Here is a 17,237-nt window from a genome sequence, read left to right as displayed (position 1 = left end):
CCAGACCCCAGCAGACCTGGATTCTGACCCTTGCCCTGCCCTCTCTCTAGCTGTGGTATCTGATGGGCAAGTTATGTGACCTCTCTGGCCTCAGTTCCCTTAGGAAGAAAGTGGGAATAACAACCCATCTTGCAGGGCTCTCCGGCTGAGTCAGTAAAGTAATAACTCTAGTGCGCTTGGCAAAGGGTCGAGTGAATACTTGACAAGCAGGGCTCTGTTTACACAATGCTTGGTTAGGATAAAGAAGCTGTTTCCAGCAGTCAGGCTCTGCTCAGAAATGACCTGGGAGTGAGCACCACGTCCATGGAGGACTACAAGCAGAAACTGGACGGCAGCGTGTGAGAAATGGAATATTGGCAGGCACCCCTGTCTGGGTTGGCATTTGGACTGGGCTCCCAACCCCAATCTCAGGAATACCACAGTGGAGGGTGGGGACTTGAAATTATTTCCTCTTGACACATGCCTTACCTTGATTGCTTGCTAATTATCCCTTTTCATTCCTTTTCTTCTCGGCACCTTTGCCTTTCATTCCCTGTGATGTTCAGAGAGCCCTTGTTGCCACCCCATCTGTGCCGTGGGAAGACGTGCACATCACATCTTGCGTTTTCCCCTGAGATGCAACACCCGCTGTCCCTGTGAAACCAGTCGGTGTGCGTATGTGGGTGTGTGTGCGAACATACATACGCCTGGATGTGCCCTCCAAGACAGATCAAAGGTAACACCCTGCCCACTGTACATGTCATAGTTCAGTCTTCCCTGAAAGGGGCTTGCTTTGCCCTCCCACACCGTTTTAGAGGACTTCACCACGTTAGCCTTCTGCTGTGTGACCCTGGACATGCGTCTTGACCTCTCTGTTTCTCTTTACTCAAAATTTGGGCTGGAGTGACCCCTTTGCCATCTCTGTCACAGGATGCTGTGGATCTCTGTGATCTTTCGAGAGGGAAGATTATGCGGACTAGGCAAAGGAAACCAGCATCACAGCCCACTCCCATCCCTCCTTCCTTGGTCTTCACAGCAGCTCTGCCAGGAAGGCCAGTTCAGGTGGATACCAAGTCTCCCCTAGGGAAAGTTTTCAGCCCTGTACTGAGCCCATCAGAGGCGCCAGATCATGTCCAAAGTGAATTCATTCATGCTTTGTACATGCTTTCCTAGCACAGGCGTTGTCCTAGGTACCAGGAGCTTGATCGTACACGACACTTGTCTGGGCTTTTGGGATGATAGATACACAATTGAAAGGAGAACGTCTCCCAGTCTCCTTGCCTTTCGCCCAGGGCACTTTTTGAAGAGTACAGGCCACTTACTATACAGACCACCCTTCAAGTAGGCTTGTCTGACATTTCCTTGTTTCCATGTGACTCGTGCACTGGGGACAGGCCCCCAGGGAGGGGATGCTGTGGTCCTCCGAGAGCATTGTTTTCCGAAAGCTCGTGACCTTGATTTGTCCCTGGCCATGTCAACACATACCATTTGGTTAAGGTGGTATCTGCCTGGTTTCTGTGTATAAGGCTCTATACAATTATATATACATCTATATATATAAAGTACTGTATACAAAATATCTAAAGCTATAAAGTTAATTAATGGGGCTTCCCAGGTGGTGTTAGTGGTCAAGAACCCGGCTGTCAATGCAGAAGTCCTAAGAGACGTGCTTTGATCCCTGGGTCAGGAAGATTGCCTGGAGGAGGGCGTGGCAACCCACTCCAGTATTCTTGCCTGGAGAATCCCATGGACACGGGAGCCTGGTGGGCTATGTGTCCATGGGGTCCCAAAGAATCGGACATGACCAAAGCGACTTAGCATGCGTGCATAGTTAATTAATAAGTATTTGACTCATTAATTCATAATAATTAATATGAGTTTGTGGGGAGATACTTGGAGGCTGCCGTGGTGAAGTAGAGCTGTCCGTTCCCCCCACTTACTCATCTGTATCACCTTAGACATCTGTATCACCCTATCTTACCTCTTAAGGGTTACAGTTGCTTACTAAAAGATTCATTATGAGGTTCCAGTTTTGCCTGTTTTGGCCAGTGGGCACCCATTCTAGCTGGCTCTGTCTTTTCGAGAGGTCCTCATCATTCTTGGAGCCCGCCCTTACCGGCACAACAATTCTAAGCTTTCCGTGTACTTTCCCTGCTCCTAGAGTCAGCTGTTTCTCCGAGGAGCTCTGGTTTCTGTCAGTGCAGAATAATATTTAGAAGCCAAGCCCTGGGCGCTGGGATGGCATGGTCCTCAGATGCATAAAAGGGCATCGTCGGAGCAATTAGCAAAATGGAAATAGGGTCTGTGGGTTAGCTGGCATCCGTGTTAACTTCCTGCTTTTGATGGTTCTATTGTAGTTATGTTGGTGACTGTCCTTGCGTTTCTTGATAAAGTACTCGAGTATTAAGGGGTCGTTTATTCATTATGAATAAATGTATAAATAAATGAATACACGAGAGGGAGACAAGAGAGTGAGCAAGAATGAATGAGGATAGGGAGAGGAAAGGCATGGGGATGAGAATGAGTTCCTGGTGTGTTTGAAGAGTGGTGGCAGGAAGTGAAGGTGGCCAGTGGGGCAGGAGTGCCTGTGTAGGTGGGGGCCAGGTGGAGAGGAGGCGGGGCCAAGTACAGAGGGGCGGGGCCAAGTACAGAGGGAGGCGGAGCCAGGTGCAGAGGGAGACTGGGCCCCGCTGTGGAGGGATTTCAAGTGGGACAAAGTCACTGGAAAGCTTCCGACGGAGCTTGGGGCTCCTGGCGTGGTATTAGGCCCATCTCGTGCTTCCGACTCTGTGCCAGGTGCTGTAGGTACACAGCTCACTTCCTCTTCGCAACATACCTGTGAGGTTGATCTTAGTATCTTTTCCACGGAGCAGTAAAAGGAGCCAAAACTCTGAAAGAGTAACTCTGTAAATGGCGCATGAACTTTGAAGCAGCCCGAGACCTGGCAGCTGCTTTTCCGGATGGGACCCCCACATAGAGACCGCTGCGGTGCTAGCCGGTGGCGGGGTGGGTGCTCTCAGTCAAGCCAGGGGAGCCATCCCAGTCTATTGCTTCTGAGAGGGCGTTTGGCATTACGCGTCAGGAGTGGTGAGAGGAAATTGCAAACTCCGTGACCCCTCGGGAGTCGGGAGTCGGCTTCTGAGCGCTTTTCTTAGTGATGATAACTGCTGACATTACTTGACCCATTACTTTGTTCAGGTCACTGTTTGAGGACTCCACCTGTGTAGATTTATTTAATCCCTCACAACAGGGACTTCCCTGGTGGTCCAGCGGTTAAGAATCTACCTTCCAATATAGGGAACTCAGGTTTGATCCTTGGACGGCATAAGATCCCATATGCCACATGCCTCAACTAGAGAGAAGCTCCAGTATGCCTGCAACTAAGACTCTACACAGCCTAATTAATTAATTAATTTGTAAAAAATCCTCATAACATCCCAGTGAAATGGAGCGTACTGGCCCCACCTGATGCATTAGGAAACCGAGGAACAGGGGCGTTATGCAATTTGCTCTGTCCCAAGCCACAGAGCAAGTATTTAAAGTTAAGGAAATAATCAGAGAAATGTATGGTGATGGTTCTCCAAGGAAGGGCTCATAAACCCCGCTGTTTATAGTAACAAAGTAATAAACATAATAAATAAGGGCTAAAATCTGACAATGGCCACACAATGGAATACTACTAATTAACTGCTGGGGATCTAGTGGCCTGGAATGATGTTAAAGGATGTAGTAAGTTTAAGTTTTAAGCTTTAGCATGTATTGGGTGCTGCTATTTTGGTAAATAAAATTTATATGTATCTCTCAGTTTTTATAGAACAGATATGGAAGAATAGATTTCAGTACGTAAGGGGTTCTTGCTGGGCCTTGTGATTTGGGGGGATATGAATTGGGTTTTCTTTGGGGTAACCGCATTTTCTAATTTTTATTCCCCAATCACGGATTGGGTGCTGATTCTAGGAAAGACTGAGGGCAGGAGGAGAAGAGAGCAACAGAGGATGAGATGATTGGATGGAATCACCGACTCAATGGACATGAGTCTGAGCAAACTCCAGGAGATGGTGAAGGACAGGGAAGCCTGCCATGCTGCAGTCCATGGAGTTGCAAAGAGGCAGACACGACTGAGTGACTGAACACCAACAGATCATGGATTATGGGATGTCGTTAACACACTAGGGGTGATGCACGATTCCATTTGTGTAAACAGCAAAAAAGCGATCCAGGGGTTAGAAGTCAGGGTGGTGGAGTAACGACTGGGGGGGACAGCAATAGTGTTGTGTAACAGCTGACCACAAAACCTCAAGGGGCATGTAACAAGAGACATTTTTAGCTCAAGCTCATGGGGGCAGCTTACCTGGGCTTGGCTGATTTTGCTGGGCTGATCTCACTAGTGCATCCAAGGTCAGCCTCCAGTTGGCCAGGCAGCCCTGCTGATCTTGACCTAACTCAAGTGACCTCACTCTCCCAAATGGGGCAGCCGCCTGTTCCCTAATGCAGCATGAAACTGCTGGGGCTGTTGCATGTCAGCATACTCCCAGAGTCTAGCCCAGGTGTGTTGTCCAGGCAGCGGCCCTGCAACAGCATGTCTCCCTGTGCATCACTTTTGCTAATGTCCTACGGGCTGGAGCTAGTCACATAGCTGAGGCCAGGGTTTAAGGGTTGGGGAGAACACCCTACCCGGAGTGATGATGGGGGTGGGAGCACCGCAAGATTGTTGGTGTTCAGTTGCTAAGTCATGTCTGACCCTATGGACTGCAGCACGCCAAGCTTCCCTGTTGTCCACTATTTGCTCAAATTCATGTCCACTGAGTCTGTGATGCTATCCAACCATCCCATCCTCTGCCGTCCCCTCCTCCTTTTGCCTTCAATCTTGCCCAGCATCAGGGTCTTTTCCAGTGAGTCGGCACTTTGCATCAGGTGGCCAAAGTATTGGAGCTTCACCTTGAGCAACAATCCTTCCAGTGAATATTCAGGGTTGATTTCCTTTAGGATCCACTGGTTTGATCTCTTTGCTGTCCAAGGGACTGCAAAGTTACATGGGTACAGGAGGAGTGAAGAACTAAGCCATGGATGTAGTAAATCTACCACACTCAGCAGCGTCACTTTCAGTGGCTGCCTAGTACTTCATGGGGACTTCCCTGTTGGCTCAGTGGGTAAAGAATCCACCTACAATTCAGGAGACACAGAAGCAAGTTCAATCCCTGGGTCAGGAAGATCCCCTGGAGAAGAAAATGGCAACCCACTCCAGTATTCTTGCCTGGGAAATCCCATGGACAGAGGAGCCTGGTAGGCTACAGTCCGTGGGGTTGCAAAAGAGTCGGACATGATTGAGTGACTAAGCACAGCACACAATACTTCCTGGCATGGGTACCGTCATTTATTTAACCAGCTCTGTTGCTGCTGCTGCTGCTAAGTCATGTCAGTCGTGTCTGACTCTGTGCGACCCCATAGACGGAAGCCCACCAGGCTCCTCTGTCCCTGGGATTCTCCAGGCAAGAACACTAAAGATTGGCACTTCCAAAGTATATTTCAAGGAACTGTAAACTGCTCCAGAGCTTAATTGGGGTTTTCACACACACACACACAGACATAAATGAAGGTTAGGTCTGGAAATAAATTTTGTAAGCCTTGGGTTAAATGAAGAAAGATAGATTCCTTTACTGTGAGACTTAACAGAACCTTCACATGTTAATGTGTATTATGAATTTGCAGAAGTCTAAGGGGTTTGCTCAAACTTAACAGACAGTGGGGTTTCTTTTAAGAAGCATCTCTTGGGACAGGTGTTCTGGGGCTCTGACTCTGGGCTTTGTGTGGGTATGTTGTGTTTAGTGGTTGTAGGCAGAGCTCTGGGGGGTGTGGAAGGCTTGTTGCTGGCCAGGGGAGGGTCATGTCTGGAGGGAGGTAAGCTCTGAAAGCTGCCCTCGGGTTGATGGGGCTGGGAGATCACGAGTCAGTGCTAAACCGCTAACCTGATTACTTGCTCCCAGCAGGCACCGTAGGATCTCCCGATGGGGCGGCTTCTCTCTGTACTCATGTTCCCAGTGAGCTGCCTGATCCTGTTATGGGTGGCCGGCTCTGGTAAGTAACCCCCCGTCAGTCATCTGTTCCTTCCTTCATTCAGCAGACCTTTGGATTGTTTCTGCACCAGGCCCCCAGGATAATCAGAGAACAACACAAAGATTTGAGGAGACTGCATGATAGTGGGAGGGGACAGCTGATGACAAACGCTTCTAATATTAAGGAGATTCTAAAGATCCTTAGGGGCTTCCCTGATAGCTCAGCTGGTAAATGATCCACCTGCAATGCAGGAGACCCCAGTTCAATTCCTGGGTCAGGAAGATCCACTGGAGAAGGGATAGGCTACCCACTTTAGTATTAAGAGTCTGCCTGCAATACCCAGGTTCTATCCCTGGGTTGGGACGATCCCCTGGAGACGGGAAAGGCTACCTTAGAAGCTGCTGCTGTTGTTGTTCAGTCGCTAAGTTGTGTCTGACTTTGCAACCCGAGGGACTGCAGCATGCCAGGCTCCACTGTCTCCCAGAGTTTTGCTCAAATTCATTCAGAAGGTGATGGCAAGAGACAAAATAGGGCAGATGAGGGAGGACTCGGAATGCTGGCTGGAGGGGGAGGACTGTGATTTGAAGATGGAAGGGAGGTTCAGGAAGGGAGGGGACATGGGTATACCCATGGCTGATTCTTTTTGATGTATGACAGAAAACCACAAAATTCTGTAAAGCAATTGTCCTTCAATTTAAAAATTAAAAAGTAAAATAAATTGCCTGGAGTCGCAGTGGAGCAAAAATTTGAAGGAAATGGGGAGCCGGGCACACGTCCAGGTTAGGAGTGTTCTCAGTGGCGGCCTGGAGCCCAGAGCCTGCCTGGAGTGTTGGAGAGACCAAACGAGGCAGACCTAGGGGAGTCAGTGAGCAGGAGGAGGGAAGAGGTGGAGACAACTAAGTAAGCGGGGGCCCGAGCAGGATGGGAGCTGGGAGGCAGGGAGGAGGCACCGTGAGACGGGTGGGGCCGAGACCGGCAGAGCAGAGGGGGTGGGCATTGGCATTTGGATCCATCTGAAGGTAGATTTGAAGGCAGATTGGAATTGAGGTGAGAGAGACAGAGGTAGCAAGAATGAATCCAGTATTTCTAACCTGAGTGACTGGGAGGGACACAGTTGTCATTGATGAGAAGCAGAGGATATTTGGAGCGGGCGGGGAATCAGGAGTTAGTTTTGGACATGAGGTGAGTTTGGGGTATTTATTAGACATTTAGACTCTCCTTGGGCTTCCCTGGTGGCTGAGTGTTAAAGAATCCACCTGCCAGTGCAGAAGATACCGGTTTGATCCCTGGGTTGGAAAGATCCCCTGGAGGAGGAAATGGCAACCCACTCTAGTATTCTTGCCTGGGAAATCCCAAGGACAGAGAAGCCTGGTGGGCTACAGTCTGTGGGGTCGCAAGAGAGTCTGACATGACTTAGCGACTAAACAACAGGAAGATTCTCCTTAATGTGGTAACTCCTTTATCCAGCGAACAAACGCAAGTTGATGTGAGCCGGGAGGGGCCTGGTACTGAGCGTGGGAACTGGAAGGCACCTGGTGGCCAAGTATGGCCACCCAGAGCAGGGCAATAGCTCCCTGATGATTTGGCAAATCCAGCATTCATCTGGCTGGGTTCAGATTCCAGCTCTGCCAACAAACTCGCTGGAAGAAGTCCCCCAAGCCTCTCATCCGGTCCTTCAGCATTGGCCCAAGCCAGAGGACAAGGCGTCTGGATGACAAGGCCATGAGGGTCAGCCTCCTGAACACAGAGAGGGCTGGGGAATAGATCGGGGGCAGGGAGCAAGTCAGTGGAAAATAGTGCCTCCCCCAACCCATACCATGGGATAGATGCCTGTGGTGGTGGGGTAGCAATCCCCAGACTGACATGTTTTTCCTTTAATTCAGCCACGGGCAGGTCATTGAGTTTGCAGATGATAAAAGTGCATTTGGTCTGTCCCCGCTGATGGACCCTGTCCCAGAGGGTATTTCTTCAGCTGCAGGCATCATCCCAGTGCTAGCTGGGAAACTCCCAGAGCCCGGTCTTGGCCCCCGCTCTGTAGGGACTGTGCCTGGGACAGTGGTTTCATTGTTGTGCGATGGGCCCCTTGGTCCTGTGTGGGCTGGTTTCTGACTCATCCCTCTTGGTCGTCGGGCTCCAGCTGCTCAGAGGTCTCCTGTGTCTCCCCAGGGAGCATGAGGGTCCTTCAGGATCCCACCTGCTTCTCGGACTACATCAGCAACTCCACCTGTGAGTGGGAGATGGCCGGACCCACCAACTGCAGAGCCGAGCTGCACCTGTCCTACCAGCTGAATTTTTACTACTCTGAGTAAGCCTGGGCTGGAGCTGGGCATTGGGGAGGGTTTGCCTTGGATTTCATCTGGCCTAGGTGGTGCCCTGGAATGCACGTGCTAAATTCAGCTCTTGGGGGCTTGACTGGGCACCGTAGAGATGAGGTGCCCTGGGGTGCAGGGTAAGAGGCAATGAGTGCATTGTGGTGCTCCAGGCTCAGTGTCACCAAGGCACCTGGCAGGTGGATGTGGTGGAATTCTGGAGTAGATCAGAGGTTATCAAACATTTTTGTCTCAGGATTCTCTTGAACGCTTAAGAATTAGCGAGGACCCTAAAAGCTTTAGTCTGACATCAGCTGTTGTTGCTATTCAGTCACTAAGTCATGTCTGACACCTTGCGACCCCCATGGACTGCAGCACGTCAGGCCTCCCTGTCCTTCATTATCTCCCAGAGTTTGCTCAAACTCATGTCCATTGAGTCAGTGATGCCATCCAACCATCTCATCCTCTGTCACCCCCTTCTCTTCCTGCCCTCAGGAAGAGAGCCAGCATCAGGATCTTTTCCACTGAGTTGGCCCTTTGTATCATGTGGCCAAAGTATTGGAGCTTCAGCTTCATCATCAGTCCTTCCAATAGATATAGCCTGGGTAACTTACATCTATTGATATTTTCTGTATCAGAAATTAAAACAGAAAATTTAAATCACAAGAGCCAACAAGTTCACATTCAACAGGCTGTCGGAGCAACAACATGGCCACAGATCATGTGGCCTCTGGAAAATTCCACCCTAAGCTTGTGAGAGAAAAACAGTGGAAATGACGGCTGATGTAAGAGTATCACTATGAAAACTGTTAGACCCAGTGGAACCCCAGACCACACTTTGAGAACTTCCAGGCTAGACCATTGTTTAGGGGTGCAATGTAGTGATAGAGCTCACTGCAATGATTGGTGGACCATGGAACTTGGAATGTTTTTCCAGTTCACTGGTTCACTGGGATATCCCATGGTACACAGGGCTAGCTGTTGTTGCACGTGGTACCCAGGACATGACCTAGTACACAAGACATACAGTTATGGAGCACAATGGGATATACAGCATACCCTATGTGGGCTACTGAGTACACCCAATGTGGCTCCCCAATTTGGGCTACCGACTGTGCTTCTGTATGCACATTGGCTTAGACTGGGGATCTGCAAACTGCCCCATGGGTCACATCTGGCCCACCACCCATGTTTTTTAAATAAAGTTTTACTGACACACATCCATGCCCATTTGTTTATGTATTGTCTATGGCTGGGGCTTTTTTGTGCTGTATCAGCAGAGTTGTATAGTTAGGACAGAAAGGGTATGTCCCGCAAAGCCACAAATATTTAGTATCTGGTCCAGTACAGAAAACATTTGCCAGCTGCTGGACTAGCCCATGAGATGTGGGGTTGGCTATTTTGGGTGACACGTTAGGATTAGGCTGTGGGGCACAGGGCACCGTGCCCAGGCTAGACTGTGCAACCGGAGAGGCGCTAGGACACACACATGTCGTTACAAATTCTTTCATGCCATGGGTTCTTCCCCTTCACTGGCTTTCAGGGTCCAAGCCTGGGGACAGGGGTGGATAAAAGTCCACGGTGGATGTGATGAGGAGCTGTGGGCAGCAGGGAGGTGGTCCCAGGCCATTGTCCCCACCACACCCCAGCTACTGTGATCCCAGGTCCCCAGATCTGGTCCTTGAGGCAGGGTGACCAGGAAGCTGGAACGGCCTGTGGTTTCTTGAGGCATGTCCCGGGGACGCCGGTGAGTCACATGCCCAGCCTAATGCAACATCTGTGTTTGCAGAAACCACACATGTGTCCCCGAGAACAGAGCAGGTGTGGGGGGCACAGTGTGCATATGCCATATGCTGACAGAGAACCCAGTCAGACAAGACATCTACCAGCTGGACCTGTGGGCAGGGAAGCAGCTACTGTGGAACAGCTCCTTCAAGCCCAGCGAGCACGGTGAGTGGGGTGGGGCGGGGCGCGGGGCGGAGGGGCGGGGCGGGGCGGGGCGGGGCGGGGCTGCAGGTATTCCTGCAGTGTGCTGGGCAGGCTTCATTCCGGGGAAAGGGCCATCCAAGCAGCCTCCTAGCTTTTCTCAAACCCGAAGGGGTTCGTGCCCCTTTCTTGGCCTCAGTCTTCCCATCTTTGAAATGGAGTTGGGCTCAAGAGGACATCAGGCCCCGTTGAGTTCAGATATTTCAACCTTCAGAATTTAAGTGCCCAGATCAACGTGTTGAATGAGGTATGTTTGGTGGAAGGCATGCTTGCTGCAGGTCAGAAACTGAATTGGGAACCATCCTTCCACCCTCTGTTGACTATTCAGCTGCTGCTGCTTTAGACAGTGTAGACCATGGGAGGCTGCCCTTATCCTGATACCCAGAGGTCCCACAGGAATCCCTGGAGAGCATGCTGGAGTGTAGTAACAGGAGTTTAAAACACCATTTATTCCTGTGTGACCTTGGGCAAGCCGTGTTACCTCTCTGAGCCTTGGTTTCTCAAAGACTGTTATTACCCCTATTTTGCAATTGAGAAGAAAAAAAGTACATAGTTCAGAGAAGGCAAGTAACCTGCCTAAGGTCACACAGCTATTAAATGGTAGAGGCAGTATTCTCACAGAGCACACAGTCTTCGCCACTACATCAGCAATTCCTGAAGGGATTTCTCATATCCAGGGTGGGGTGGGAGTGATTTAAATTGACCTATGAATGAATCTGTCAATTAAAATAATTTTTACACATGCATATTGATTTTAGGGGCTTCTCTGATAGCTCAGTTGGTTAAGAATCCACCTGCAATGCAGGAGATCCCAGTTCAACTTCTGGGTCAGGAAGATCCACTGGAGAAGGGATAGGCTACCCACTCTAGTATTCTTGGGCTTCGCTTGTGGCTCAGCTGGTAAAGAATCCACCTGTAATGTGAGAGACCTGGGTTTGATCCCTGGGTTGGGAAGATCCCCTGGAGAAGGGAAAGACTACCCACTCCAATATTCTGGCCTGGAGAATTCCATGGACTGTTATAGTCCATGGGGTCGAAATGAGTTGGACACGACTGAGCGAGTTTTAATGCTCATTATGTACCTGTGATCTCGTGGGTATGATCATTTTAAGAGATGAAGTTTTAAAACACATGAATCAAAATAAAGAAAAATCCTTAGTAAATAATACAGTACACAGATGTGGCCAGAAGTATGAAGGATCAAAGTGGAAAAGCCAGAATTCAGGTTACTTGGCTTATCCATTTTGCATTCACTGTGAAAAGGTAGTTAATTACCACTGAAGCGCTCAGTAGACTTCCCTGGTGGCTCAGTGGTAAAGAACCCGCCTGCCAGTACAGGAAGCTCAGGTTCGATCCCCGGGTAGGGAAGATATTCTGGAGAAGGCAATGGCAACTCACTTCAGTATTCTTGCCTGGGAAATCCCATGAACAGTGGAGCCTGGTGGGCTACAGTCCATGGGGGGTGGCAAAAAGAGTCTGACATGACTTAACACCTAAACAAGAAGAACAATCAGTGCTCAGTAGGGTTTTAGCAACATGAGAATCGGGTATATGGTTGTAATTCTCTGTTATGACTAAATCGATGTGGTTTCCCATTGATGTGCTGCGGGGGTGGTGGTGACTGAGAACCTAAACTGTCTACATGCCTACATGGGCCCACCTCCTCCCGTCACCCCAGCCAGCCCCTCACCAGCCACTCCTTCTCCACAGTGAAACCACCGGCCCCCAGAAACCTCACGGTTCACGCCGACATCTCCCACACGTGGCTGCTGACGTGGAACAACCCGTACCCTTCTGATAACCTCCTGTACTCCGAGCTCACCTACCTGGTCAACATCTCAAATGAAAATGACCCCACGGATGTGAGTGGGTGCCCCTCGGGGTTTCTCTGTGACCACTTGGTACTCGGGTGGGTAGAGACTCAGACTCTGGGGTGTGAGATGGGGAGAGCAACCCCCACCTGGACGTGGCCGGTCATGGCTCTGTTCAGGGACCAGTCTTTCCACATCTCCAGGCCCCTGGTTCCCAGTGTGCAGACAGGGAGTTTATTTTCAGACGTGGCTTCTCATCTATAAAGGAAGAACTGTGGACCCCATCTGTTTCCCAGGGGTGGGGCACGTGAGATTTTAGGCGATACCTCTGCTGCTGCTGCTAAGTCGATTCAGTCATGTCCGACTCTGTGCGACCCCATAGATGGCAGCCCACCAGGCTCCGCCGTCCCTGGGATTCTCCAGGCAGGAACACTGGAGTGGGTTGCCATTTCCTTCTCCAACGCATGAAAGTGAAAAGTGAAAGTGAACTCGCTCAGTCGTGTCCGACTCTTCTCGATACCTCTAAACACACTTAAATGACTGAATCTCAGGGCGAGATGGTCACTCCCTCCTGACACTGACTATCAAGAGTCGCTTCTCAGCTGAGCTTTTTTTTTTAAGAAGATTTATTTACTTATTTATTTGACATTTGAACTAAATCTGTACTTTAGTTAATAATGCTGTATCACATGTTAATTTCCTGCTTTTTTTTTAACAACATAGTATTTAAATCCTCAGAATTGGATTAGAAGTTTCAAGCCTCATTCAAATACTTTTTTAAAGCACTATGAATAATAAACTTTCTAGACTTTTATCAGTAGTACTAGATACCAAAATACATGGAACTATTATCAAAGTTTTGAATGAATATAAATTAGAAATTTGTCACCTGAGCTTCTTTGTAACAGAGAGAAGGGCCTGCAGGCTCAGAGCCTTCCCTCAGAAAACATGTACAGCCATAATCTAATGCCTTTGCATGGTTTGGATTGCATTTACTTTATGAGATGTCCATGGCATCTTGATACTTGCCCCCAGTCACAGCAGTGGCAGAGGGGTTCTGTTTTATTTGATTTTTTTTTATTTGTGATGTTCCTTTTTAAATGAATGTATTTGGAACCAGAGGTCAAATGGCCAACATCTGTTGGATCATCGAAAAAGCAAGAGAGTTCCAGCAAAACATCTCCTTCTGCTGTACTGACTACACCAAAGCCTTTGACTATGTGGATCACGACAAACTGTGGAAAGTTCTTCAAGAGATGAGAATACCAGACCACCTGACCTGCTTCCTGAGATATCTGTATGCAGGTCAGGAAGCAATAGTTAGAACTGGACATGGAACAACAAACTGGTTCCAAATCAGGAAAGGAGTACATCAAGGCTGTATATTGTCACCCTGCTTATTTAACTTATATGCAGAGTACACCATGCGAAATGCTGGGCTGGATGAAGCACGAGTTGGAATTCAGATTGCTGGGAGAAATATCAATAACCTCAGGTATGCAGATGACACCACCTTTATGGCAGAAAGCAAAGAAGAACTAAAGAGTCTCTTGATGAAAGTGAAAGAGGAGAGTGAAAAATTTGGCTTAAAACTCAACATTCAGAAAACTAAGATCATGGCATCCAGTACCATCACTTTATGGCAAATAGATGGGGAAACAATGGAAACAGTGAGAGACTTTATTTTCTTGGGCTCCAAAATCACTGCAGATGGTGACTGCAGCCATGAAATAAAAAGACACTTGCTCCTTGACAGAAAAGCTATGACCAACCTAGACAGCATATTAAAAAGCAGAGACATTACTTTGCCAACAAAGGTCTGCCTAGTCAAAACTATGGTTTTTCCAGTAATCATGTATGGATGTGAGAGTTGGAATATAAAGAAAGCTGAGTGCCAAAGAATTGATGCTTTTGAACTGTGGTATTGGAGAAAACTCTTGAGAGTCTCTTGGACTGCAAGGAGATCCAACCAGTCCATCCTAAAGGAAATCAGTCCTGAATATTCATCAGAAGGACTAATGCTGAAGCTGAAACTCCAACACTTTGGCCAACTGATATGAAGAACTGACTCATTTGAAAAGACCCTGATGCTGGGAAAGATTGAAGGCGGGAAGAGAAGGGGATGACAGAGGATGAGATGGTTGGATGGCATCACCGAATCAATGGACATGAGTTTGGGTAAACTCTGAGAGTTGGTGATGGACAGGGAAGCCTGGCCTGCTGCAGTCCATGGGGTCGCAAAGAGTCAGACACAACTGAGCGACTGAACTGAACTGAACTGAACTGACTGACGTTCTGGGGCTTCCCAGGTGGCACTCGTGATAAAGAACCTGCCTGCCAATGCAGGAGACAGAAGAGACGTGGATTCAAGCCCTAGGTGGCGAAGATCCCCTGGAGGAGGGCACGGCAACCCACTCCAGCATTCTCGTTTGGAGAATCCCATGGACAGAGGAGCCTTATGGGCTACAGTCCACAGGGTCACAAAGAGTTGGACAAGACTGAAGCGACTTTGCACGCACAGCACGCATTGACGTTTTTAAAACAGGGAGAGTTGATATGTAAGAAACCATCGAATAATCTCAGGGGTATACAATGGATGGCTGAGCCCCCCTCTATTTTAGGTGCAGGTGGGTGGAGGCCATTGTCAGCCACTCACGTTCTCGCCTCAGATACTCACATTGGAGGGACAACATCTGAACGCCAGAGGCCCTGGCGCCCCGTGGAGCCAGGTTCCAATACCTTCCCTGCCACTTGCTGCATGATCTTGAGTTTCTTGCTCACCCTCCTCTTGCCTCGGTTTCCCCATCTGTAACTTGGCGCTAACAAGAGTGCCCAACCCCGCAGGGCTGTGGAGAGCACAAAGTGGGTGACACAGACAGGCGCCCCTGGCTGGCATGACAACGTCATAAACGTCATCTTCCTTTTCCCCTGAGAGCCTCGGGCCTCAGAATCCCACCCATCTCGTCCTCCTGGACCCTGGCCTGTAACTATCGAGAGTCTGCTGGGGACCATGCCTCGTGTCCTGGAAGCCAGGCCGGCCTGACCTTATCTGCCGTGGAGAGGCCCCAGACGTCTTAAGCTGCCACATCAGCTCTGTTCCTGCTTCCTCTCTTTCTGGCCAAGCCGGGGAGGTGGTGGGTGTTGATTACATCTCTCAGGTGTGGTTTCCCTCCTTGGCACTGGGCCAGGATGTGGGGCAGGAACAGGAAGGGTAGCGGGCTCATACTGGAGAGGCTCAGAGCAGTTGGGAAGAGGGGGCTGACATAGATGCCAAAGAAGGAGGCAGTTTGGTCAGTAAATCGCCTTCCAATTCCTGGAACTGTGCAGGCTTAGCTCAGGGAATGGGCTGGAGGGGAGAAAAGGGTACCACCTATGGGGTCCAAAGGAAGGTCATGTGTTTGCTCATCATGGTTGGATCCAGGATCCTGGAGTCTCCATCGTTTGGTCCTGCCTTATTCTGTGTTGGCTTCATTTTTTTTTGTCGTTTTTTTTTAATTTATGGCTGCGCTGGGTCTTTGTCGCTGCAGGCGGGCCTTCTCTAGTTGCGGCGAGTAGGGGCTACTCTGGAGCTGCGGTGCTCGAGTTTCTCAGTGCAATAGCTTCTCTTGTTGCAGAGCACAGGCTGCAGGCACGTGGGCTTCAGTAGTTGCGGCGTTTGGGCTCCGTAGTTGTGGCTCGAAGGCTCTAGAGCACAGGCTCAGCAGTTGTGGTGCCTAGGCTTAGTTGCTTCACAGGCATGTGGGATCTTCCCAGACCAGGGATTGAATCCATGTCCTCTGCCCTGACAGGCTAATTCTTTACCACTGAGCCACCAGGGAAGCCCTGGCTTCATTTTTTTTTCTTTAATAATTTCATTTATTTATTGTTTTTGGCTGTGCTGCGTCTTCATTCCTGCCCAGGCTTTCTCTGGTTGTGGGGAGCGGGGGCTATCTTCTAGTTGTAGCGCCCGGGCTTCGCATTGCGGTGGCCTCTCGTTTCAGAACACAGGCTCTAGGACTCTCAGGCCTTAGTGCTTGTGGCTCCCCAGGCTCTAGAGCACAGGCTCAGTAGTTGTTGCCCATGGGCTTAATTGCTCTGCAGCACGTGGGATCTTCCCAGATCAGGGATCGAACCCATGTCTCCTGCATTGGCAGACAAATTCCTTACCACTGAGCCACCAGGGAAGCCCTTGGCCTCATTTTTAAGCAGGCTCTTTGCTCACATAGAGGCCAATATGCCCAATAGAAGCTCCGGCCTTAAATCCACGGTGGGAAAAGTTCTTCCCTCCAGATGGCCTCAGTAAAAGTCCTGGGACCAGTGATCAGATACCTGCCTGGGACCACATGCCAGTCTCTGAACCTGTCACAGGCTGTAGGCAGGAGGGGGATGCTGAGGCTGTGTCCACACTGGCCAGGGGAGGATTACATTACCCCCTCTGGAGCGGGTCCGGTCAACCCCGCCCAGACCAGATGGGCCGAGAATGAGGGAGGGGTGGCTCCTCAAAGGAAGTTCTGAGGAACAGGGAACAGAGACTGGGCTGGCTGAAATGCAGCTGGGTTTGGGACCTGGCACCAGACTCCAGCCAGTGGACAGAATCGGTCAGTGTGCCTGGGCTGTGGCTTAGTGGTCATGTAGGTGCTCAGGGTTGCCCCAGGCCTCAGAATTCCATTTCCAGCTTCTTTTTTTGATGGAGCAGAAGCTAATGAGACATCTTCCCCCAGCTTTCTCTTCCCAAGGACAAAACTGGGCTGGCAAGAATTCCCCTCATTAGTCATTGGCCAGAGATGGTCGCTTGCCCCTCTCTAACCAATCACAGGCTAGGGAATGAAATAGCCATGATTGGTTTGGACCAATGAGAATTAACCCTGGAACTGGAGACAGAGGCTTACCTACCCAGAGCTTTGAGTACGTGACCCCAATGGTATGGATGCTGGGTGGGTGTCCAGCTGTGTTTGCTACAGTACTGCAGACACCAGCTGTGGCTCAGACTGGTGGGATCAATTCTCAAAATATTAGAAACTCACTGTGGAATTCGGGAGATGGAGCTACTCCTTATCCTGGATGATTTCTGGAAAAGATTCTGTAATGGAGTTTTGGCTTGGGCATTGAAGGATGTATA

General features: G+C 49.7%; 1 protein-coding gene across 9 annotated transcripts in view; it reads left to right on the top strand.

Moving 5' to 3' along the window:
• Positions 1-17,237, top strand: part of IL4R (interleukin 4 receptor) — a 50,025-nt gene that overhangs the window by 20,196 nt on the left and 12,592 nt on the right. For 2 of the 9 annotated variants that reach the window (XM_027526691.1, XM_027526694.1), the window contains exons 2-7: positions 546-715; positions 5,967-6,054; positions 8,200-8,338; positions 10,132-10,292; positions 12,039-12,190; positions 14,761-14,868. In XM_027526691.1, the coding sequence (XP_027382492.1) occupies positions 5,985-6,054; positions 8,200-8,338; positions 10,132-10,292; positions 12,039-12,190; positions 14,761-14,868 (630 nt within the window). In that variant the 5' untranslated portion in view covers positions 546-715; positions 5,967-5,984. Of the gene's footprint in view, positions 1-545; positions 716-4,046; positions 4,155-5,963; positions 6,055-8,199; positions 8,339-10,131; positions 10,293-12,038; positions 12,191-14,760; positions 14,869-17,237 lie in introns of those variants that run through there. The other 7 variants (XM_027526692.1, XM_027526695.1, XM_027526690.1 and 4 more) reach the window with 5 other exon arrangements.

This window comes from Bos indicus x Bos taurus, chromosome 25, assembly GCF_003369695.1.
Source record: "Bos indicus x Bos taurus breed Angus x Brahman F1 hybrid chromosome 25, Bos_hybrid_MaternalHap_v2.0, whole genome shotgun sequence".
NCBI lineage: Eukaryota > Metazoa > Chordata > Mammalia > Artiodactyla > Bovidae > Bos > Bos indicus x Bos taurus.
The sequence above is the reverse complement of the archived record's forward strand: the minus strand, read 5'-3'. Positions and strand labels throughout refer to the sequence as shown.